General features: G+C 46.9%; 1 protein-coding gene, 1 long non-coding RNA gene and 1 pseudogene across 4 annotated transcripts; 2 read left to right on the top strand and 1 right to left on the bottom strand.

The window, feature by feature from the left end:
• The first annotated feature begins 6,937 nt into the window (after positions 1-6,937).
• Positions 6,938-8,150, top strand: LOC119282257 (annotated as a pseudogene).
• Positions 8,151-11,915: 3,765 nt separating this feature from the next.
• On the bottom strand, positions 11,916-18,371 carry LOC119278481. Of its 3 annotated transcripts, none has more exons than XR_005137812.1 (6): positions 18,052-18,371; positions 17,488-17,582; positions 16,778-16,988; positions 15,665-15,887; positions 15,465-15,550; positions 11,916-14,279 (listed from the first exon to the last, which is right to left on the bottom strand). It is a non-coding gene; the product is annotated as an uncharacterized LOC119278481 (long non-coding RNA). The 3 variants fall into 3 exon arrangements; XR_005137814.1 differs by having other exon boundaries at positions 11,916-12,375; XR_005137813.1 differs by having other exon boundaries at positions 16,778-16,849.
• On the top strand, positions 15,904-23,915 carry LOC119278479 (chitinase CLP-like). Its single transcript, XM_037559830.1, has 2 exons — positions 15,904-16,272; positions 22,713-23,915. Exons 1-2 carry the CDS (start codon positions 16,150-16,152, stop codon positions 23,913-23,915), a joined length of 1,326 nt encoding a protein of 441 aa, XP_037415727.1. The 5' UTR covers positions 15,904-16,149.
• Positions 23,916-24,979: the final 1,064 nt, after the last annotated feature.

The following is a 24,979-nucleotide window of genomic DNA, read 5'->3' as shown; positions in this document are numbered from 1 at the left end:
ATTTGTGAGGTGCTCCTTTTGTTTCTTCGGTTTCACCGCCTTTCCATGTTTTTTTCTTCAACACATGTGCATATTTTTTATACACATTTGTACATTTTACATATACACCAAGAACATTTTTTCATTCCATGTTTAGCATTTTCAAATACATGATTAACATTTAAAAAATGTTGGACGACTACTTATTCCATACACATTATAATTTTTTCATTATATATCAAGAATATTTTTTAATACATGTTTCGCATTTTCGAAATATATGATTAACATTTTGGTATAGACGACCAACATTTTTAAGATTTATGTTTTATGTTCAATTTTTTAGTTCACATTTTACATTTTTCATATACATTGGGAACATTTTTTGTACATGTTTAGCATTTTTGGAAAAAATAGATGTAATATTTCTTAAAATATTTTGATGAGTACTTTTTACACACACACACACACACACACACACACATTGTACACTTGCAGTACATATAAGGAACTTTCAACTCGAAAAAGTATATATCAGGGACATTTTTTATACATGGTAAAAAATATAAATAACATTATATTAATACATGATCAACATTTTTCCAAAATTTATGTTTTTATGTTCAAACTTTATAATACATGTTCAATATTTTCGGTATACATTAGCAACATTTTTTAGTACATGATTAACATTTTTTTAAATAGATGATTAATATTTTCCAAACGTTTGATCTGAGCAACTACAACCACAACTTGCAAATTCTAGTCCCCAATGGATAGTGACCGGACAACACACTAAAATTATTTCCACAAATGGATACCACAATTACGATCCTTAAATCCATACAATTACATGCACCTGAAGTCTAATCTAAAGCGAAGCCCGTCCGGCTCCGGATCCATGGATTTGAGGATTTGAGGATCGTAAAAGCCAAAAAATCCAGAGGCAAATAATAATAACATACGGCTCATTACAGTAGCCGATCAGGAGTTTCCCCCAATCTGGATCCCAACCACCAGATTTGCCCGCAGCCCGAGGCCTAGCCAGCCAAGCCGGCACAGCCAGGATCTGGCGAGGCCGAAGCACACCGCGCAGGGGGCGAAGGGCCGCAGCGGATCTGCTGCCACCAACCGCCAGGGCAGCCACGACCGGATCTGGCGCCGTCAGCCGCCAGGGCGACCACAGGAGGTCCCCGTCCACCGGAGCACCGTTGGCCACCCAACCAGAGCCCCGACACCACGCCAACCCCCGCTGCACGCCGCATGAGCAGAGGGGCCTCGTCGGGGACCGCCATCCCAGATCTAAAGCCCTCTAGCGCGACCGGAGCAGCATAGGCCCCGCCGCCGCAGTCCGTGGTTGCGCCCCGGGCCTTGTCCGGCGTGAGCCTCGTGCGGCGGCGAGGGGGAAGGAGGGAGGGGAGGGGACTGCACTGGCGGGAAGAAGGTCGCCTCCGAGCCACCCACGAGGGGCGGCACGGGCGAGGGGAGGAGGGAGGAGCAGCCTGAATTCCACACAGTTTTCTTAATTCCTAAACATTTTAGACATTAAAATTGAAAAAAAGGTAAAGACCTTCTACTGCCTCCGTTCCTAAATATAAGTCTTTATAGAGATTTTACTATGAACCACATGCGGATGTATGTAGATGCATTTTAGAGTATAGATTCACTCATTTTGCTCCGTACGTGGTTCATAATAAAATTTCTCCAAAAATTTATATTTAGGAACGGAGGGAGTACAATGTAGGGATCGCCCAGTCATAGATCCGGTCGGCTATGTGCAACACGTTGACACTTTACTGGTGCTAGCCGCAAGTAGGGAAGTGCCATTATGAGACGTTCTATACTATTAATAAAGAGGCAAAATCAACCAGGTGTAAAGGGTGGATGGGTATCGCTCTAAGATTTTGGCCTAATATATATACCTCAACATAAAGTAAAACTTATATACACCACAGGAACCTCAAATTTTATATCAATTTATCTAATTCACATCTAGATGTTTTTTAAGAATGTCACATCTAAGCTCGAACAAATATATAATGCAGCAACAAGAAAAAAAAACTAAAACAAAAAAAATGATCATAAACCGTGTGGAAATCAGCTTAGATGTGACATAATTATGTTACATCTAAATGTATCCTAGACAGACCCATTTTATATCTCGTTTACTGCAAGATAGAGCACCTCATCGCCTCAAGAGTTTCTCGCTACCACGTCCTACCCGATCGGTCCAACAAAGCGTTTCTACCGGTGCTATAACCAGCGGTTTGGGAAACCTCCCATACTGTTTTAGGAAGGATACAGTCTGGATTCCCCCCTTCTTTTATGGGTTTTCTTTGCAGATTACTATTTTCTTTATATTTTCATATTGAATTTATTATTATTTTTTCTTCTCCTTCTTTTCATTTTTTACTTTTTTAGTACACATTGAACATTTTCTGAAAACATGTTTAACATCTATAGGAATACATGTCGAATATTTAACAAAGTGCAGATTGAATCTTTTTAAATATGTTGTGAATATTTTTTAAACACGTGTTGAATATTTTTTGAAAAATCCATGATCATGTTTTAATATGGGAAAAATAATTAAGCATTTCAAATATATTTTCAAATGTCACCAATATATTTTTGAATGGTATGACACTTAGTTTTTAAAACTACACAAATAAATTTTTACAGTGCATGAACATTTGAAAATATGTTGGTGACAAGCATGTGAACAATTTTATAAATGCCATCATTGTTTTCAATTGTATGAACATTTTTGTATAAATTATCGAACTAATTTTACATTTCATGAACATTATTTAAACCTTGTGTGTTTTACACTAGGGAATAGAGAAAATGTAAAGGAAAAAAAGAAAGTGCAAAAAAGAGAAAAAATGAGCACTTGTTCGTGCATGTTGGTAGCCTTCCTTATTTTTCTTATCGAAGTTAGTCGCTATATTTTTCTAGGCGAAGCATCACTACCTTTTTTTAGCATGGGGGTGAGACGCAGGCACTCAGGTCGTGTTGTTTGCCTGGCACTCCCCACATGAACTTGGTTTGCTTCAAATAACAATCGGGGAAAATAACCCCAGCTACAATCAAATAATCTCTCCATTTCTTTTTAGTTCACATATAAGTTGTGTCTAAAGTCAAACATTGTAAAGTTTGACCAAGATTAGAGGAAAAAATATGGATATTCACAATATAAATTTGATATCATTAAATGTATCATTTAATTAACTTTGCATCTCTAGCATGCTCCTTAAAATCGCAAACTGTAAAATTGGGATACGGGTCGAGAAAAATGCATTTTAAGGGTTCATTTTAGCTACGGCTGAACAGATACTGTAAAACAAACTATAAAACTGGGATAAAGAGCTTCTTCCTCCGGTCCGGCCGCTGCCGCCCCTTCCCCCAGCCGGCCGTGCCCAGCCACGCTGGCCGTGCGTCGTCGCCCGTCGGTCGCGTCCCGTCCCTGCTGGCAGCGCCCCATCACCATGGGGGGCACGCCCCGTCGCCTCCGCCGTCCGTGCCTTGCCCTATTGCCAGCCGCGCCGGCCGAGACGTGCCCATTTGCCTGTCGCGTCGGGAGGATTCTGGCGGTCAGGCTGAGGTCATGGGAGGGCACGGTGACGTCGAGCTCCTCCAATTCGAACCGGCGGTGATCGATTGCACCGTCTAGCGGCCTTTTCCGGTGTTCGGTGATGAATTCCGGCGAGTTTACGGCAGATTCCGGCAAACTCCGCGGCGACGTGTTTGTTTCGATGATGTTTGACCGGTATACGCCCCCCTAGGTTCGGCATTCCAACCTCCAAATATATGGGTTTCGTGTGTGCATTTTTGCTGGCCCTTAAAAATTTTGCTGGTTGAACCATTTTTACATTTCTGTTCTGGACACTTTTTTTGACCAAAACTGTAAAACGCAAAAATTATAAGGGCTTGATCACTTATACGGGGTCTGCTAGAGATGCTCTATGGCCGCTGTTTCTTTATGAGTGGGTCGCCACGTGTGGCTAGGGTTCCATCCAGATATCATTTGTATTCTGGAGACTATTTGATTTCAATAAAACCCTAACTCACCTCAAGAAAAAAAAAGGAATACGAGCAAACACCCTCAAGGGTCAAAATAGTCAAGAATTAGAGTTTGGTGTGCTGATTTTAAGGATGGGAAGTTTAATTTTCGTCTACAAGTTTAAGGTTTGTTTTGGACTTTTTCCGTGAACGCACGAAGAAGGGAGCATGAGGGATATTGGTTACAACTGCGACTTGGTCCTTTTTTTCGAGAGTATGCCAAAGGCATACCGTCTTTTTATAGAAGGCAGCGAAATATGTATAAGAACCCATACGAGATGCGAACAAGTCGTAGGGCGAACCCACTCAACACCTACGCCCTAGCTACTAAGACTAATCTCTCGCGAAAGGGTCTAAAGGACCAACTCCGCCAAGCTCGGCCTTCCTCCAATCCTCGATCTCATCAAGGATTTCTTCTTTAAGTTGATCCACCGATCTTTGCTTAGGAACATTGTTAAAAACTCGTGCGTTGCGTTGTTTCCATAGTGCCCAGGCAATTAAGATTATGATGGAGTCGAATCCTCGTCTCAACTTGCCTTTGAACTGCTTCCTCTGTTCAAGCCACCAATGCAAGAACGTGTCATCTGGGCCGGGGATTTGAGTGTTGAGCCTCCACTCATTGAAACAAGTGAACCAAACCTCCCGCGCGTAACCACATTGAGCGAGAATGTGATCGGGGTTATCCTCATCTTGAAGACACGTGTAGCATGCCGACGGTGTGTCCTGCAGACCGTGTCGAGCCCGATGATCAGAGGTCCAAAGGCGGTATTGGCAGGCGAGCCACATGAAAATTTTGCATTTTAACGGCGCCCAGCTTCTCCAAATGCTCTCAGCGGTGGGAGTTTTAACCTGCCCCATGTGAAGCCACTTGTATGTGGCGCTTGCATTGTATCTTCCAGACTCGTGGCAAGGCCAAATGAATTGGTCGGGCTCCGCCACGTTCCTCTCCACGGAGTTGATGGCTTGGCAAAGAGAGTAAACTTGCATGTGTCCCAAGAAAGACAGCTCTCCTTGCACATCTTGAGTCCATGCATTGTTAGTGAGAGCGTCCTTCACAGTTCTTCTGTTCTTGTTCCTCGTGCTAACCATCTCGTGAAGTAGAGGGGCGATGTCAACGATTGCCACTCCATGAATCCAGCGGTCCTTCCAGAAGAGGACACTAGATCCCTCCCCCACCTTGATTCTTACGAAGCTATTGAAGAGCTCTCGTGCTTGGTCGTCAACAATCAAGTGCAGCCCTTGCCATGGCCTAGTCGGATCCGTTCTTCTCAGCCATTCCCAACGCACACGAAGTGCCAACGCTTGCAGCTCCAGATTCTTCACACCCAAACCTCCAAAGGTTGTTGGCTTGCACACCGTGTCCCACGCGACAAGACATTGGCCGCCGTGGCTTTTCTCTTTTCCAGCCCAGAAGAAGGAACGCATCCACTTATTAGTCTCCTCAAGAACCCACGCGGGGGGGGGGGGGCACTAGGAGTTGGTGCACGGGCCGTGCGGCAATCACGGTTTTGACAAGGATCAATCGCCCCGGCCTCTGAATGAATCCTCTTTGCCATGCCGGAATGAACTTCCTCACTTGATCAAGAAGCGGCTGCCAGTCCGCTCTAGTTAGCTGGTTGATAGCAAGTTGGAGACCAAGGTAACGACATGGGAAGTTTCCCAGTTTGCAATGCAGTATCTCCTCCACTCTCTGCTGATCAATCTCGTTGTGTCTGATTAGAATCGCGTTGGATTTGCCGTAGTTGATTTTGAGACCAGAAGCGTTGCCAAATATGTCGAAGGTATCCTTGACGAACGTCAGGTCTTGTGTGGTCGGCCTCAGGAAAAGTGCCAGATCATCGGCATAAAGAGATAGACGCTGAGTAGCAGAGACGCCTCTGAAAGAGTTAAGAACTCCTTGCTCAGTTGCTTTTTTGAGGATGGAAGTGAGGGAGTCCATGGCAATCACGAACAGCAGCGGTGAGACCGGATCACCTTGCCTAAGCCCTTTAGCATGTCGAAAACGCCGAGCTGGGACTCCATTGACTAGCACTCTGGTGTTTGCCGAGCGGAGCAGGATCGAAATCTAGGAAATCCACCTCTGGCCGAAGCCCTTTGCTCTAAGGTTCTCCAATAAGAATGGCCACGACAAAGAATCGAAGGCTTTGGAAATATCCAGCTTGAGAAACAGCCCCTTCTCTTTTCTAGCATAAAGCTTCCGAGCAAGCTGCCTTATGAGGAGGTAGTTGTCATGGATGTTTCTCCCCTTAATGAAAGCTGATTGATTCATGGGCACGATCTCAGACATGCGAGGCCTCGCTCTGTTCGCAAGCAGCTTGGCAAAAAGCTTCGCAAAGCTATGGGGCAAGCTAATCGGCCTGTAGTCGCCAACCTCCAACTGCGACTTGGTCTTAAACAGTTTTTCCAGGCACACTGTACATGACTCGCGCGCATGCATCTTCATCTTCCTGTCCTGTGTCCGCCACATAGGACAAGAATTTAACTATGAGCAGCAAACAGGTCACCGTCGAGTCCGCGGAGATCGCCATTAAATCCGGTGTGCAGAGATCGCACATACTCCCTCCATTCCATAATGTAGTGCTTCCTCTATCCTCGTGCTTCAACTTTGACCGCAAATTTAACTACCAGGACCGATTGCGGCGGGAGCAAAAATTATATCAGTGAATTCGTATTCAAAAGAAGTTTTCAATTATATATTTTTTTCTCCCGCCGCAGTTGGTCTCGTTGGTTAAATTTATGGTCAAAATTGGACCTCGGGAAGCGTGGGCGCACTATATTTTGGAATGGAGGGAGTACATGCTCCGGAACCCACTATTTAAAGAGAAAGAAACATACGTCGATCCACACTTAGAAACCAATCCACAGCCCCACCTGATCGACCGTTTGTGCAAGGAAGATGGCACTAGTAGCCCTCCTCGTCCTGGCAGTCTCGCTTGCCTGGCCGGCGTCGAGCCAGAGTCTGCCGGTTCTTGTTCCGGTGACCAAGGACCCCGCCACCTCCCTCTACACGCTCCCGTTCCACTACGGCGCCAACCTCGTCGTCGACATCGCCGGCCCGCTCGTCTGGTCCACGTGCCAGCCCGACCACCTGCCGGCCAAGTTCCCGTGCACGTTCCCCACCTGCCGCCTCGCCAACGCCTACCCCGTCCCTGGCTGCCACGAGCCAGGCTGTGAGCAGGATAGGCGTCACCGGCGTGTGCGCCTCCGGGAGTCTCGACCATACCCGGTTCGTGGCCAACACCACCGACGGGAGTAACCCGGTGAGCCAGGTGAACGTGAGGGCAGTGGCGGCGTGCGCGCCGGAGACGCTGCTGGCGTCCCTGCCCCGGGGCTCCACAGGCGTGGCCGGGCTCGCGGGCTCCGGCCTGGCGCTGCCGGCGCAGGTGGCGTCCACGCAGAAGGTCGCCAATAAGTTCCTCCTCTGCCTCCCCCGAGGCGACTACGGCAATGGCGTGGCCATCTTCGGCGGCGGCCCGCTCCACATCCACGGGCAGTCAGAGATCGACTGGACGCAGTCGCTGGAGTACACGCCGCTGGTCCAAAAGAATGAAAATCCGGCGTACAGCGTCTTGGTCAAGTCCATCGCCATGGACAACACGCGTGTGTCAGTCCCGGACAGCGCGCTCGCCACCGGCGGCGTGGTGCTCAGCACGATGGTGCCCTACACCACGCTACGGCGCGACGTGTACCGCCCGTTCGTGGACGCGTTCGCCAAGGCTGTAGTGGCGCAGAGCCGGCATGGCTGGCCCGTGGCGCGAGCGGTGAAGCCCGTGGCTCCGTTCGAGCTGTGCTACGATTCGGGGACGCTGGTCAGCGGGCGGGGCGGCTATTTCGTGCCGGGCGTCACGTTGACGCTGGACGGCGGGAAGAACTGGACGATGTTCGGGGGTGGCTCGATGCTGAACGTGGAGCCGGGGACAGCGTGCCTTGCGTTCGTGGAGATGAAGGGAGTGAAGGCCGGAGACGGCAGGGCGCCGGCGGTGCTCATCGGAGGGTTCCAGATGGAGAACTTCCTGCTGGAGTTCGATATGGAGAAGAAGCAGCTCGGGTTCTTCAGGCTGCCGTTCTACGCGCCCTGCGGCCAATTCAATTTCACTAGGAGCGCCTAGACCGCCCTTTAATTTGCTGCAAGCGTGTAATAATAGTACTATAATTCTATTCATCACTTTCTCTACGGTGTATTATTCACGGTTTAGAGCATCACCAATGTATGATGTAAAATATATTATGCTTCGAATAAAATTTACATCACCAACAAATGAGTTTTTAAATCTCTAACTCCAACAGATGATTTAAAATTTATATCACCAAAAAATCTACAACTCCAAGAGATAATGTAAATTTTTGTTCATCACTTTATCTATGTTTTTTTCTACTAACTCTGACTTAAATTACATGTCGCTCAAATGAATGTATCGAGACGTATTTTAATATTAAATACACCTGTTTGAGCGACAATAACATAAATTCTTTTCTTTTTTGATGCAAGGCAGGCACTCTGCCGATTTTATGAGATAGTGAAAAAAGAATAGTGTTCATTACAGAATAATTACGAGGCAAATTGGGCTAATAAAAATATTACTGTCAAAAAATGTCCTATATTATGAAATGAATGGAGTACATGGTAGCCGTCGTGGCCAACCTCGTCTAGTCAATACTAGATCGAGATCGCGCCCTGGCGCGAGGATGCCGCTCACAACGTTTTGGTCAAAGAGATAACGCTAAGTTAATAGGAATTCAGGTATAGCATATGCATTCATACAGGATAACAATAAAGCGAAGAAGAAACATTCAAATTGTGATAGGAAGCACACCTTGGCTACCACATGACATATGTTGTAAGCAATTCAAACTAATAAAAAAAAAAAAAGCACGCCAGCTACATGCCTCAGGTGCTAATCAAACACTTGGTATTTCATAAGAGGTACCAGCTAGCAGAACAACAGCTTGCATCCAAGGCAATATAATAAGTGCCTCTAATATATGTAGCTTCAACATTGATAAGAGGTACCAGCTCGCTTTCAGGTTTTTTTTTCGTCCCACCACTTTCGTCCGGTTTTTTTCGTAGGTTAACCGTCGTAGATTTTTTCCGATGCTGGTTTCTTATTCACCGGTTTATTTACCCCTCAGCTCTTTCCTTGCAAATCAGCACTTTCCAAACGTGCACACAATCACGGATCTAAATTTACTAACTTATCCAAATCAACCGATACCTTCCATTATTGCAAATTTCTTTAGAAACAAATAATAGATTTTAAGGAAACAAATAAAAGATTTTAAAGACGCATCATACTTTACTAACAATCACTAAAAATCAAATCTAAATTAATCAACCTTACCTTAAATCACTCAATCACTTTAATTAGAAATTCTTTCCTAACTGCAGTTGGTAGTCTCGCTTCCAGGTTTTTTTTCGTCCCACCACTTTCGTCCGGTTTTTTTCGTAGGTTAACCATCGTAGATTTTTTTCGATGCTGGTTTCTTATTCATCGGTTTATTTACCCCTCAGCTCTTTCCTTGCAAATCAGCACTTTCCAAACATGCACGCAATCACGGATCTAAATTTACTAACTTATCCAAATCAACCGATATCTTCCATTATTACAAATTTCTTTAGGAAACAAATAATAGATTTTAAGGAAACAAATAAAAGATTTTAAAGACGCATCATACTTTACTAACAATCACTAAAAATCAAATCTAAATTAATTAACCTTACCTTAAATCACTCAATTACTTTAATTAGAAAACATTTTCTTTCCTAACTGCACCCCGCTTAGTGTGCACATAACAATCCGAAGTAATTAGAGTCACATGATTGAATCCATTTATTTAGAGCGACATGATTGAATTCATTTATTAATAATAATCCTCACCAAAAGTGCGTTTAGCAATTTTAGAGGGCGGACCAAAACTCTGCCATCCGCTCGCCCGCGTTTGTTTAGGTACAGGAAAAAATGGCATAATATATGGAAACAACACGACCGGGGCGGCGGCGCAATCTTCGGGGATAGGGGACCAGGGGAGAAGGATTGGCCTGGCAGCATGATCGGGGTGCTTCCCCGCGGCCGCGGCCGTCCTCGCGAGGCCACCTACCCGAAATCAACGCTGCTCCCTGTCGTCAGCCGAGGCGACGCCGCCTGCCCTCCTACCCACGGCCCGTTGCCGCGTGCAGCTACGGCGGGAGGAGTAGCGACGGGGCCGAGGTCCTTCATGCGTTCCGGGATGGAGGCCATGATTTCGTTGAGGTCATTGCTGCCTCCTACACTCAGTGTGTGTCGCCGAGATCGAGGCGAGCATGAGGAGCTGTGGCCACCGCCATGGTCACCCCATCGCAGGGGATGGAGCACGCCGTCGGCCTACAGCTTGTGGAGATCACTGTTGCTCTTCAGGTCGCGTGGTGACCGGATCTTGCCGATGTGTCCCTCCCCAACGACCTCCTCTTTGCCCGGTTGGTCGGCATGGATCTCGCCACTGCTGCCCTCAACTTCTCTGCCTCGAGCTCGACGGTCAGCCACCATGGATCCCCCAGCTGGAGGGTCACGTGAACCAGCCGTCCTCCCATGCTGCAGCGGCGAGAAGGTGACATGGCTCTCCGTACACGAAGAGTGGAGTTCAGTCAAGTACTTATATACTTGGCCTCTACTGCTGATCCATGTACATGGAGAAGAACAGACAACCGCTCATTCATGCTTCGTTCCACTCCTTTGCGCTACATTACTGGAGGTGGCATTTTTCTATCTCTCTATGTTGTAACAAGCCTGCTGCCTGCATAGTTAATGGATTTTTTATTTAAATTTATCGCTGCTTAGTGCTTTGTTGCAATTGTTCACCCAAGATTCTTATATATAATCTGAGCGTATATAGGCATACTTAGCTTTGCTATTCCATTTTTTCCGGCGCATAGAAATAAGAGTATTGTCCAGGTTAGGTATTCAATTGAGTAAGGTATTTGGATTGCTATCAGAATGTCTTTTCTATGCATGTGATTTCTCACATCTGGTTATAATATTTGTGAAGACGTGCATTGCACGTGCACTTGGAAGCGGGCCCGTGGCCCGCGCTGGACGGTGCCGACGCCGACCCGAGCCACCTCGTCCGCGTATTCTTGGAGCTGTGGTTGGTCGATTTACATGAAATTAATTCCCTCAGTTCTAGTGGCAAATATAATACACATAATCCATATTGTTATGCACTAGCGTGTATGTGTGAAATAGATGGATTATGGTCCCGTACCCAATAAGTTGGATATGTGTGTGTGTTAGAGAGAGAGGGAGAGGGGGATAGAGAGTGAGGAAGAGGGAGGGAGAGTGTGTGTCTGTGTGCGTGTGAGGATTTGATGGTAAAAAAATCGCCAATGTCGTAATATTGAACTCTTAAAGTTAATGTGGCCCCGTTGCAACGCATGGGCGTTCTTCTAGTTATTAGAGTATACAAATGTTGTAGCAATGCTAGTTAGCATAGATGAGTAAATACATGAGCTTTACAAAATACAACAAAAAAGCTCATACCAGCCAAGAGATCCTGGCATGGTAATCAGTGAGCGGCGACCACGAGCAGGGCACCCGCCGCGCCAGCCAACAGATGATGCAATTGGCTATAATATTCGGAGAAGAGAAAGGAAAGGTAAACACAACATTTAACTCCTGCTATGGAACTACTAATTGCTTATATCCAGGGAAGACGATGCAATTTTCTATATTCAAGGAACAAAGGAAGTAATTTTCTATATTACTGGAACAGTTGATGCAATTATCTAGTCAGGGAACTATTATTAAATGCATAGGAACCAAAACAATATATTTCCTCAACATGCAGAAAACAGTAACCATGCATCTGCTACAAGGTGCAAACATTTAAAAAAAATCATGATGTAACCTCAAACTATTTTTGATCTACCAAATCTTAGTTTCTCAGTTACACAAGCCTGATCACCAAGTTGTACACTAAGAAAATGTATAAAACCAACTTGTAGCTTGTCAATGGAAGTGCAAATGTACAGACAAACGTGTAGCCGATATAAAAGGAAAATGAACCTCTTTGGAGACATGGAGAAAAATTAACAATACCAAGGGAATGACAGAGAGCAAAGGGAAGGGCAGCTGAGCCACGACGGCAAGGCAACCACGGCGACGGCGGTAGTCAGATCAAATCCAAAATCGAAAAGGGATAAGGGGGTGAAGTGAGGACATGGTCGGACTGGCCGCCGTCTTTCGGCCTCGCTCCTCCTCCTCCTGCCGAATCCCGTGTGACAGCGTGGCCAGCATCCTCGTCGCCGCCGCGCCGCCAATCCGTCGTCCAGAAGGTAGCAACAAAACAAAATAACCTGAAACGCTGACTTAGCAAGGTAATAAGTTACAAAGCGAACAAAACCTACATTTAGTCTGGTGCATGATCCAAATAATGCAGTGGTGACAGACAGAATTGGGGAAAGATTCAGAACAAACTAAAGAAAACGAAGGAAATGTCCGCTCAATGGCTCGGATTAACCCAGCAACTTAATCACAGCAGCCGAAAAATTGTTTATGGATACAAACAGCAACATGGGACATGCTACCTTGGTCACTCTTTACATGAACAACCCAGCATTATCTCCCAATAAAAACTCTAAAACAAATCCTGTAGCATTATTATTTGTAGCATGTAAGAACAAATAGCTGCAACTGGTAACTTGCGGAAAAATATGTAATAGTATCACAACGAATTAAAACAAGCCGTTCAACCGATAACTTGTTGGGAGCGAGTCTTTCTAGTATAACAAAGTGCAACTTACTTTTAACCAGATTAAATCAAGGATCAACAACAAACAATAAAAGAGCAAGAACAACTTATATGCAATAAAGGTATGAGAGAGAAGAAATCTCTACATAAGACGGCTATAAACACTGGAGAGCAACACCTATAAATACAAATAAAAAGGGTTCGGGGTTCATTGCATAGTGGGCTCAGATTCGCCTTTCCTCGATCATATAACCTACCCCCGTCGTCTCTTATCACCAGATCAATCTGTTTATATCGTGGAGCTGCCCTGGTTATCACTCGACAAGAATGACCATCGAAGAACAGAACAATAAATATCACAGATCAAAAAGGATTCTAGAGACAAGAGCGAGGATCCAACTTGATACCCACAGGTGCATCGATTGCTCAAAGGCACACTTATTTCAGCCACGGTTAATCATCATCGCCCTAGCAAGAATGACCTCCGACAGGCCGGCTGTCCGTGGACATATCAGCACATGTATGCGGATATTTGCGGATAGAACTTTCGGGGTCACCGATGGAGACGCCCTAACAATGCAATCATTCATTTTTTTTCCTTCAGTGTGTTCTTAAATTCCTGCAAACCAAAGAGGCGCTAAATACAATTACAGAATGGCAACAACATAGCACACTGTGCTTGAGACCAGAACTGCATTCGACTGGGCTCAGATTCGGCTTTGCTCGATCATGACCCTTCCCCTAATGTCTCCATCACCAGATCAATCTGTTCTTACAAGGGTGGAACTGCCTTGGTTATCACTCATCAGAAATGACCATCCAAGGACAGAGCCACTAAAATAAGCACATGATCAAAACGGCACAAAGAAAAGAGGGGGTCCAACTTAATACCCACAAGTGCCTCGATTGCTCGAGAGCATGCTTATATCAGCAAAAACCGATCATCATAGCCCCTCGCCAGCTAAGAGAAACTCTAGTCGCGGATATGACCGGGGCAACGAGCTAGTGGCCGCCGGAGGCGGCCGCTCGGGCCGGAGAGAAGAGGAGCAAGGATGACTGCGCACGAGAAGACGGAGGTGAGAGGAGAAGACTGAACCCTAGCTTTGTCACCCGATTGGGGAAGAGGCCACAAATCGGGGCAAGGCATTTGGTGCCGGCGACAGGAAAAACCGAAAATGCCCTCGGCAGGGGACAAGAATTTCAGCGGTGGCATGATATCTTTTGCCTCTGGAGAGCGCCGACCGGCCGCACGGGGCCTGCCCCAGCCATAGCAAATGACATGTGGGGCCCGCCAGCGAGAGACCCCACACGCCAACGAGGCACAGCCAAAATCACGGAGTGAGCCAGATCGCGGGGGAAGAGTATCTATTCATTCCTACAGTGTCGCTCCCAGATCCGACGGTCGAGGTCATCCGGTGGCATGATCCGACGGCCCAGATCGCATCAAGCAAAACGATCTGACGGCCACCAGTCGCTAAACTCTGAGAGAGCCCGGTGTCCAGCTAGGTCGTTGTTGGCTGAAGCAAATGGCAAGATCAAAGTGAACATGTGTGAGAACCCATGTAGGGGTGTGAAAGGAAATATGCGTAAAACATGACTGAAGCAAACTACAGGATCAAAGTAAACATATGTGAGATATCATTTCTATTCCAAAGGTAAGTTGGAAAATCTCATATGTCATGATGCTTTGTAGCTCAACTGAATCTCCAAGATTATGCCAATGATAAGAAGTCATCGGATACATAGTAAAACAGGACTCTGAGCTTAAATTAGTTGAGCAAACACATTTTGCACTGCAGACTTCTTTCTATTTTTGCTCATACAAACTCTTTTCCTATCCAATATTGATCATCTAATTAACAATACCATAGACTGGACTGGTGGATTGAGTATAGCTGATCAATATAGATTATGTTAGACATAATTATGTTTTTTTTAATTGGACATGTGACAGCTTGCTACCGACTTGAATTGACCCACTCCTACATATGAAATTTTAACTTGTTGACACACTTAAATAAGCAACCAGTCTGTCCTAAAGGTGTCTGCCCTATCTGTTTAGTGGAGTAACGGTTCATGATACCATGGTTTTGCTGAAAAGTCATGCAAAAATAATGTTCGACAACCAATACCCGAGCCTCTCTCGGTTTATTTCCAGTGGCCAATTCCTAAAATGCCAGTTAGTCTGCACATTTCTAAGCATTTTAAATTACTATATGGAATTAGAAACTAAATCAGTAATACTTTTACCTTATTTGAATATGCCATTGTCTTTATTTGTGACAACAGTGGACGAATGTGGCAAGAATATATGTCACTAAGTAAACTGAAAGGAGCTCAAGTTCTATATTTTGACCAACTGGTCTGCACTAATCATAATCTATTGTTAATTCATATATCCAAATGGAACCTTCTTGAAAGTAAAATCTCAACGAGAAACTTGCATAATCACTAAATTCATACACACCAGAGAAACAAAATACCAAAGATGGTAGAGCATTATTTAAGTTCAAAGGTGATTGTCAAATAGCATGGACATTACTTAACATTCCCATGAGTTTATTTTAGTATACATAATAATACAGATTCTTCCTTCGGCCATTAAGCAATAAGTTTCTCAGCAGTAGAGAAGTTTCAACCAATGTGAAGGAAGAAAATAGAGCAAAGCACTCACTACATGAAAAACACACGAAATTCTTTACCTCCAGAAATTGCCTCATTGGTTGTGCCCTTAAGCAGTGGAAAATAATAAATCTTTGGTGCAATCAAATGACCAAATAGAAAAGGCCTACACAAGAAAATATTGTATTAGAAACAAATATGATCCATGTGGTACCAGCAATCCGTGAGCACTAAGAATACATATCCTATCTTGCCTAAAAATACAATAATTACAGGTTACCTATTAATGCGGCCCTTCAATTATTCACATGCATCATTTAAGCCCTTCTTCCCGGAATATGGAACTCTGTATCCAGCCAAAGGAGATACAAATGCATGGTTCGATGTTCGTCACACAGAGGCCAAGTTGAACAGAGCACCTTCGTAGGATGGCTAAGCAAACACAAATGGTGAGATTCTGCAGACTTTGAGGGACATTGAAGGGACTGGCAGGAGAAATGGTTCTGAAAACAGAAGTCTAAGTGAGTGCAACATCGAAGGAGAAGCAACGTGCACATGTACACATAATATACCACACAAAAAATCAGGAAAGCAAAAACATGTCTAAGCTCGCTGTGGGGAACATGCCTGTAGAGAAGATTTATATACATATAATACTAAAATAAAAATTAGTTACTTAGCGTTATCAATCTCCACACATATAGACCTGTACGCAGCTGATGGAGGAGGGTGGCGTATCACACGAGGTTGAGAAAGCATGTATCCATGGCGAGCAGCAATGGGTGTTTGCACGGATATTTTGTAGATGATAGAGCATTACATAAGTTATTAACAGTTAAGGAAACCATAAATATGCTAGTAATGCTAATTAGAGTTAGCATTGTAGCAGTTAACTCGACCAGATCCATCTAAATATCTTTATCAATTTGTGACTTGTCAGTAGTATAGCATCACGGCAACCTTCTACAAAATATCTAACTCTAAACAACCCCAAGTTCTCTTAGGTTGAAATAACTTTAGACAAATAAACAACCGATTTATTTTGAAGTTCAGTTAACATCTTGATGGAGAACACACAGAAATAGACAATCTCTTGGACTATATTTGCATGAAGAGATGAGGTATGGTACGCCTACGTGTGAACCAATTACCTAACCAGCACACATAGAAAATTAACAATTGAAGGATTCCCCAAACAAAAATATGAGAACCGGCCTCCATGATCTGCCTGGATCAATCAATTGACCTGAACCAGGATTAAGAAACCCTGTACAAAAATTGTGTGCAGCAATTAACTACAAAAACAGTGGCATGCGCTAGGCTAATCGGTGGAGACTGTTGTTTTAGCAGCAGACACATATGAATGTAGTAGGAGGGAGAGCAACGAGCTTACCAGCGGCAATGTGGTCGAGCAGCAAAGAACAACATCCCGTTCTTCCCGTACAATCCAATGGCCCTTTTCTTCCTGCACATCCACAAGAGAAGAGCAGACCAGGTGTGAGCATTGCCGACGGCGACCATCGCGGATCAGAGAAATCCATGGCGTGCTCACAGGGCCGGTCCTGAGATTTCAGGGTCCTGGGGCAAGGTAACACAGAGGGGCGCTAACGCCACATAAACAAATAAGTATACATATTACTATTTATTAAAAAAAACAGTACACTATAATCTATGTTGCATTGTGATCTAGAGTATCAGAAAACAAGATCTTAAATATTGAAGGTAAAAGTTGTTCGTTCTTGTCCATCGACACTTATATTTCAATATTAGGTAAATTCGATACACTTCCGTGGCCACTAAAATTAGTATCATCCTAAATTTTTCACAGGTTGTTTCAAACTAATTCTTCAGAATTACAAGCAGTTGTATCTGTTCTAAAAAATATTCAATAGCTCATTTCTATTACTCCGTCAAGTCATTAGCAGATGGATACGTTCTAGATGACATATTGGTAAATTAAGAGCAGTCTCATCAATTACTGGAACAAGGCATGGAATTATCTTACAAACATATGATAGAAGAAATTAAGAATACTGCTGATTAAATTAAAAAAATGGTGAATGCCTAGAAAATTAGAAATTGCAAGGTCTTGTTGCTACTTACAGGTGACGCAAAGAAATCTGGGTTCCTCTGTTCTAACTCAAATCAAAGTGTGTGACAGAGCGATGTAGGAGGATGACCTTCACGCAAGACCTTGCCTACACGATCAAATGAATGATCAGGAAAGATTGTAAAAAAGAGATGGGATTTGCATTGCAGAGAAGGTAGATGAGAATCTGTACAACCCATTACGTTCTTCCATTAATAGAGTCAACAGCGAAAATCACAATTATACTAAGCCGTGGACCTGCCTGATTTCTCACTAATCTCCGTGAACAGATGGAGTAGAAGGCGAGGAGACTACGCGCGGCGTGCTGCCGTACTGTGTGCGGCAATCCAGGAAGTAACCAATCCACCCATTATTTAGGGCTAAAATCTCGTAAGTATCAGGCAAGCATGCCATCGGGGGCCGGTGCTCGATCTGCACAGCCATAAAAATTCACCATCGTCACGCTCGCGATAACAGCAAATCAGATTGGAATCCCTAGGACAGAGGGAATGAAAGGAAAGCGGCGAGTCGAGGGAGGAGAAGGGGCGGGGGATGGCAAGAGAGGGAGGGTATCTCACCACACTTCTGATGGCTCCGCCGCCGCCGCTCCTGAGGGCTCCGCCGCCCTTCACGGCCGCAAGGGGCTAGCACAAGGAGAGGGCCAGTATGATCACACGTGGAGCAGGGAGGCGCAGAGGAGCAGGGGCGGCTCGGGCCGGAGCAGAGGCCCAGAGGAGCAAGAGCGACGGCTGCGCGAGAGATAGGCTCCCTCCCTCGTCTCATCCAGCCACGAGCCTGCCCGGGCAAGCGGCGGCGGCGGCGCTGGCGGCAGGGCAGGGAGGTGGGCGCGGGAGGGGAGAGGAGGCGGCGGCGAGGCGGGAGGAGAGGAGGCACGCGAGAGGGAGGGGAACGAGAGAGAGGGGGGGAGGAGGCGCGCGGCAGGGGGAGGGGAGCTGTCTAGGGTTGCCTCCACTGGAGCCGGCCTTTTTATACCCTGGCAAGTGAAATGACCAAAATACCCCGGTAGGGGCATGATATTTACATTTTGCTGCCATTACTATTCATTCCAGCAGTGCCAGCTCCCGATCCGACGGTCCAGGTCGTTACAGGGGTCGATCCGACGGCCCAGATCCGATCAAGCAACCAGATCCAACGGCCAGGAATGCCAAATGGCTGTGGTGCGGGATGAGGAGCTTCTATTCTTGTTTCTGGATTCCTTGATCAGATAAGCAACATCAAGCCCCGCAAAAATAAATAAGATAAGATGAGCAACATCAAGCACGTAGTGTGCTTACAAATAAGATGATTCCAGTGCTATGTTTCCAAATATCTCAAAGGACGTAGATGAGTACCTTGCTAAACAGCTTTGACTTTGTGGGCACTTTACGGTAATCCTTTCTCTAATGTTTTATACGTTGGTTGAGTGATGTGCAATTTTCTTCACCCATCTCAGTTATTATTTCAAGTTCAAATTGTTTTACTAAAAAACATGCATGTTGGCAAAACTGAAGCTTTGTAGCTGGGGCTGATAGCAAAGATCTTCACTCGTAAAACGCTAGGCGGTAGTGGGTTTTATCCGCCGAGTGGACAGCCGTACGATCTGCTCAAATCTGATTGTTTTTGCTCCCTCGCTCTCTATCGTTTCCAGTGAAGGGCACCTTTAAGGTGGACCCGCAAACTATCCGCATCCTTTTAGATCGCTCTATTCAGACTGCGGAAGTCATCCAACGCAGTTCTGTAGCGATCCGCGGGACAGTCCGTACGCGTTTTCTCCTACTAACCGAGATAAAAATGGGGTGGTTTGCGAGAGTCTGGACACAAGACACATAGGACTCCGACACCCCGGCCCACCCAAAACCCTTCCCCGGACCCCACGCCTTTAACCCTTCATCCTCTCGATTTTCTCTTCTTCCTTTTTTCTCTCTTGTCTTTGCTGCCGCTCCACCACCCGACCGCCACGCCACACCCCTGCCGGAACTCTACATCTCCGTCACCTCCAGTGCTCGCAGGGCTCCACCCCGATTACCTTCCATTGCCGTTCAACCCCTGTCCTCCCGCCGCCCCACCAGGTACCATCCGCTACTGCTATACTCACCATGCCCGACAACTGTTTGATGAATCGCCAGAGCTAAAAATAATTTGCCCTTCTTTCTAGAAAGAGATTCTGATTTGGAGTACATATACGAGCAGTATGTTGAGTCGTCCGAGAGCTCGTTGGATGAGCAGGAGTACTCCGATGAGACGGTGATGATGCAGGCGGTCCTTGAAGACGCAGAGCGTGCGGAGGAATACATGTTCTCAATTTCAAGGGCTCAATCAAGGGTCATCGAGTGCTCAACCGCGATAGGGCGCGCGGTCATTTGACACCGATGGACGACTACTTTGCCTTGGATGCACTCTTCGCTGACCATTTTTGTCGGCGTTTTCGGATGCGCAAGACTATCTTCCATCGTTTGTACCATGGCGCCCGGTTCTATGATGACTACTTCATCCTTAAAAAGGTCGCCGTGGGGTCGATTGGCTTCTCTGGTTACCAGAAGTGCATGGTCGCACTCCGGATGCTTGCATATGGCACAACTGCTGATTCGTGGGATGAGTACCTACTGATGCCTGAGAAAATAAGCGGAGATGTCATGGTCAGGTTTGCAGCTATCATGGTTGAGGTGTTTGGACCTTAGAGCAACTCCAACGCGTCGATCCATTTCGTCCGCACGTGTTCGTTTGGGTCGCCGCAAACAGAAAAGTCGACCCAACACGCTGACCCAAACGGACAAGCGTACGCTTTTCGTCCGCCTCCCGACCCATTCCCGGCCTGATTTGCGTCGGTGCGGACACAGAGCGGATGCGCGCGACGCGCGCCTACTCCCCCTGGCCCGTTAGTCGGTGGCACATTGGCCATCCTTTGCCCTGCCCCGTCGCCGTCGCCGCCCGCCCAGTTCCATGTCTCTGCCAGTAGTCCGTGCCTCCACACCTCCCTCGCCGCCACCACCCACCATCCGGATGCTTGCATACGGAGTGCCCGGTGATCTCATTGATGAGTACGTTTGTATGAGTGAGTCTACGTGCCTAGAGTCCATGTACAGGTTCTGCAGGACTGTGATTGTTGTGTTTGGCGCCGAGTACTTGAGAGAGCCGACTACTGCAGATACAACCCGCTTGTTGGCGATGAATGCCGGCAGGCGCTTCCCAGGGATGCTTGGCAGCATAGAGGGCATGCACTGGTAGTGGAAGAACTTTCCTTCTGCTTGGCAAGGGCAGTATAAGGGCCATGTCAGGGCTTGCACTGTCATACTTGAGGTCGTTGGCTCACAATATCTCTGGATCTGGCACTCTTTCTTCGGCATGACCGGATCGCACAGTGATATCAACGTGCGTCAACGCTCGCCGGTGTTTGCAAGGCTTGCAGAAGGCAACAGCCCGCCGGTGAATGTTAATATCAATGGCCACAACTACGACAAAGGATACTACCTAGGTGATGGTATCTATCCTCAGTGGACCACTATCGTAAAGACAATCCTCAACCCTGTCGGAGAGAAAAGGAAAAGATTTTCCCAAGAGCAAGAGTGCTAGGAAATATGTCGAGCGTGCCTTTGGTGTTCTTCAATATTGATGGGGCCTCGCTCGGTATCCTGCTAGAACTTAGAGCACCAAGGGTTGTGGGAGGTGATGACTGCTTGTGTAATCATGCACAATACTCCCTCCGTTCCTTGATATAAGGCGTATTATTTTTTGGCACGATGACCAAGGCACATAATTATAGAGAAATTTGGACAAAATTACCCTTGATAAATCTTTAGGTTAGGTGAAAGTAAATCAATTAGTCCAAAAAAGTAAGAAATGCAAGCAATCAAGAGAGATATACTTTTTTTTTCTTTTGCTACAAGGAGAGATACTAACAATCAGGAGAGAGATACTTTTCTATTTTTAAGAGGGCTAATAAGGGAATTATCAGGAATTAGAAGAAATGCACCTTATATTTTGGAATTTTATCAAAAAACAAATGCACTTTATATAAAGGAACAGAGGGAGTATGATCGTAGAGGATGAGCATCCGGAACGTATCTACGATCAAGGGTTTCAATTTCAGGGTGAGAATGTTGTGCTTGAGCATGGAGGAGGAGAGACAACGTTTGCACAATTCATCCAATTTCAACATGAAATGCGTGATTGAGAAACTAACATGCAGCTGCAAAATGATTTGGTTGAGCAAATGTAGGCTCATCTTGGCAACCAACAGATGTATCTTTTCTTTAAATGTATTTGACACAATTTAATTTTTATTTGGCTTGTAAACTATGCTAAATTTATTTGGCTCTGAAACTAAGATATTTTTGTTTGCATGTGAAAACTATGCAAAATTGTGTATATTAGTTCAACATGGCGGCAAGCCAGCCACGCGGGCGAATATGGGTCGGCGCGTCGGGCGGACTGCCGACCTAAATCTTAAACATGGCAGATGCCGAGCGGGCGGCCGACCCAAACGGACAAAAAAGCGGACAAAAATTGTCGTCCATTTAGGTCGGCGCGTTGGAGTTGCTCTTAGTACCTAAGAGAACCAACAGTGGTAGGCACTGAGAAACTCTTGGCAATCTCAGAATCAACAAGGTGGCCAGATTTGTTTGGATCTCTTGACTGCATGCATTAGAAATGAAAGAATTGCCCAGGGTCACGTTAAGAAGCTCACCGGCATTCTTGAAGTAGTTGCATCACATGCAGTGATCGTCGTTGCTTGCAAGGCCGACTAAAGGAAAAACTCCTCCTTGCCACTATTTAACTTGCAACGTCAGGGAATACAAGCAAAACACTTTCAAGGTTCCAAATAGATCAGGAGAGTTTGGTGTGATAATTTCGAAGATTGGATGTTTTGTTTTCGTTTTTGTTTACAAGTTTAAGGTTTGTTTTGGATTTTTTTTCGTGAATGCATGAAGAAGGGGGCATGAGGGATATTAGTTACAACTGCGACTTGGTCTTCCTGTCCTGTGTACATGACTCGCGCGCATGCATCTTGATTTTCCTGTCCTGTGTACGCCACATAGGACAAGTATTTAACTATGAGCAGCACACTGGTCACCGTCGAGTCCGCGGAGATCGCCATTAAATCCGGTGTGCAGAGATCGCACATACATGCTCCGGAAGACACTATATAAATAAGCATGTTCCAAACTGACAAACCACAATCCACAGCCCCAGCCGACCGTAATAATCTCTTGCCGTTGGCGCAAGAAAAAGATGGCACTAGTGGCCGGCGTCGAGCCAGCCTCTGCCGGTGCTTGTTCCGGTGACCAAGGACCCCGCCACCTCCCTCTACACGCTCCCGTTCAACTACGGCGCCAACCTCGTCGTCGACATCGCCGGCCCGCTCGTCTGGTCCACGTGCCAGCCCGGCCACCTACCGGCCAAGTTCCCGTGCACGTTCCCCACCTGCCGCCTCGCCAACGCCTACCCCGTCCCGGGCTGCCACGAGCCAGGCTGCGAGCAGGACAGGCGCAAGGACGGCACGTGCACGGCGTACACGTACAACCCGGTCACCGGCGTGTGCGCCTCCGGGAGCCTCGACCGTACCAGGTTCGTGGCCAACACCACCGACGGGAGTAACCCGGTGAGGCAGGTGAACGTGAGGGCAGTGGCGGCGTGCGCGCCAGAGACGCTGCTGGCCTCCCTTCCCCGGGGCTCCACGGGCGTGGCCGGGCTCGCGGGCTCCGGCCTGGCGCTTCCGGCTCAGGTGGCGTCCACGCAGAAGGTCACCAATAAGTTCCTCCTCTGCCTCCCCGGCCTCGGCGAAGGTAACGGTGTGGCCATCTTCGGCGGCGGCCCGCTCCAGCTCACCGCGCAGCCGGGTGTGGACTACACGCAGGAGCTGGTCTACACGCCGCTGGTCGCCAAGCAGGGCAACCCCGCGCACTACGTCTCGGTGGAGTCCATAGCCGTGGAGGGCGCCCGCGTGCCCGTCCCTGCGCGCGCGCTCGCCACCGGCGGCGTGGTACTCAGCAGCACAAAGGCGCACTTCACCTTGCTCCGACGCGACGTGTACCGCCCGTTCGTGGACGCGTTCGCCAAGGCCCTGGTGCAGCAGGGCGGCCCCGTGGCGCGCGCGGTGAAGCCCGTGGCGCCGTTCGAGCTGTGCTACGACACGCGGTCGCTCGCCAACACGCGGACCGGGTACTGGGTGCCGGACATCAGTCTGGCGCTCGAGGGCGGGATGAACTATTCGATGAACGGCTTGCTCTCGATGGTGAATGTGCCGGGGGACGCGGCGTGCCTTGCGTTCGCGGAGATGAAGGGGGTGAAGGCCGGGGACGGCAGCGCGCCGGCGGTGATCATCGGAGGGTTCCAGATGGAGAACGTCCTGCTGGAGTTCGACATGGAGAAGAAGCGGCTCGGGTTCTTCAGGCTGCCGTTCTTCACGCGGTGTGGCCACTTCAACTTCACCCGGACCGGCTAGACTTTCTCTTCTATGTGACTGATACAATAAAATATGTATCTCTAGTTCTCTACTGCTGAACTAGTACTACGGGATATATGCTACATTTGTCATGAGGTTCTATCCTGTCAAGATCCCCTTTTTCGTGCAAGTCCATTTGTCACGGTTAATTTTGTCGAACTTGTTTGTGTGTTGTTGTTTTTTAACACAGCACATACGCAAACGCTCATACATACGCGCATGCACTCAACATTATGAGTGGACACGCGCACACCCTACCCCTATGAGCACCTTCGAGAGACTGAGGCGACATATGACCTTGAGATTTTACGAAGTCATCGTAAGCGCCTAGCACCAGGCCGGTAGGCTGGGGATACCACTGTTCCTCTGACCATCCAACCACATATCGGTTAGCTTGTTTGTGTGTTGTTGGGACAATTAACATGTAGGAAAACTATTACCGCATGGGGAAGCAGCTCCTCTGCCGTGTCCTGTGTGCCATTAGACACCTGACATGTGGGCCAGGTTCCCAACGGACCCACATGTCAGAGAAAGAACGGTAGGGTGCCGAAGGACAGAGGATCCTCCTCCACTGCATGGTGTGTTAGTGCAGAGGGTTCACATGTTTCAGCTATTGTTCCATTGTTTCATCTTGTACTCCCGAGTTGCAAAAATGAAGTCCACCTCGGTGACTTCTTTGCACGCTCGCATATGCTGCTAAGTCTTTAGGGCGTCAGCATGATCTTGCGGCGATGTTCACTTGACAGTCGTGAGCGCCTCTCAAATGTGCAAGGTGTTTTTGTGGTTGGCGCCGAAGAATCGGTGTTGGACCATCCGATCGATCGGCTTGTCGATGACTCCCTCATCAGGTCACTTGTCCACTTTGCGATCAGGTTCAGGAAATGGTGGATCACCTAACGGTGGCATGCCCCTCAATTTGCCACAAAGGTGTGGGGTAGTGGCATTCACCCTCCCAACCAGCGGATCAGCTACTGACATAGTGCACCTCTGGCGAACCCGGGCTGCGTAATACTCCCTCCGTTCGGAATTACTTGTCTAATTCCGAACGGAGGGAGTAGAAAACA

Source organism: Triticum dicoccoides, chromosome 3B (genome assembly GCF_002162155.2).
Source record: "Triticum dicoccoides isolate Atlit2015 ecotype Zavitan chromosome 3B, WEW_v2.0, whole genome shotgun sequence".
NCBI lineage: Eukaryota > Viridiplantae > Streptophyta > Magnoliopsida > Poales > Poaceae > Triticum > Triticum dicoccoides.
Note: the sequence above shows the minus strand (reverse complement) of the source record. Positions and strands in the feature narration are given on the sequence as shown.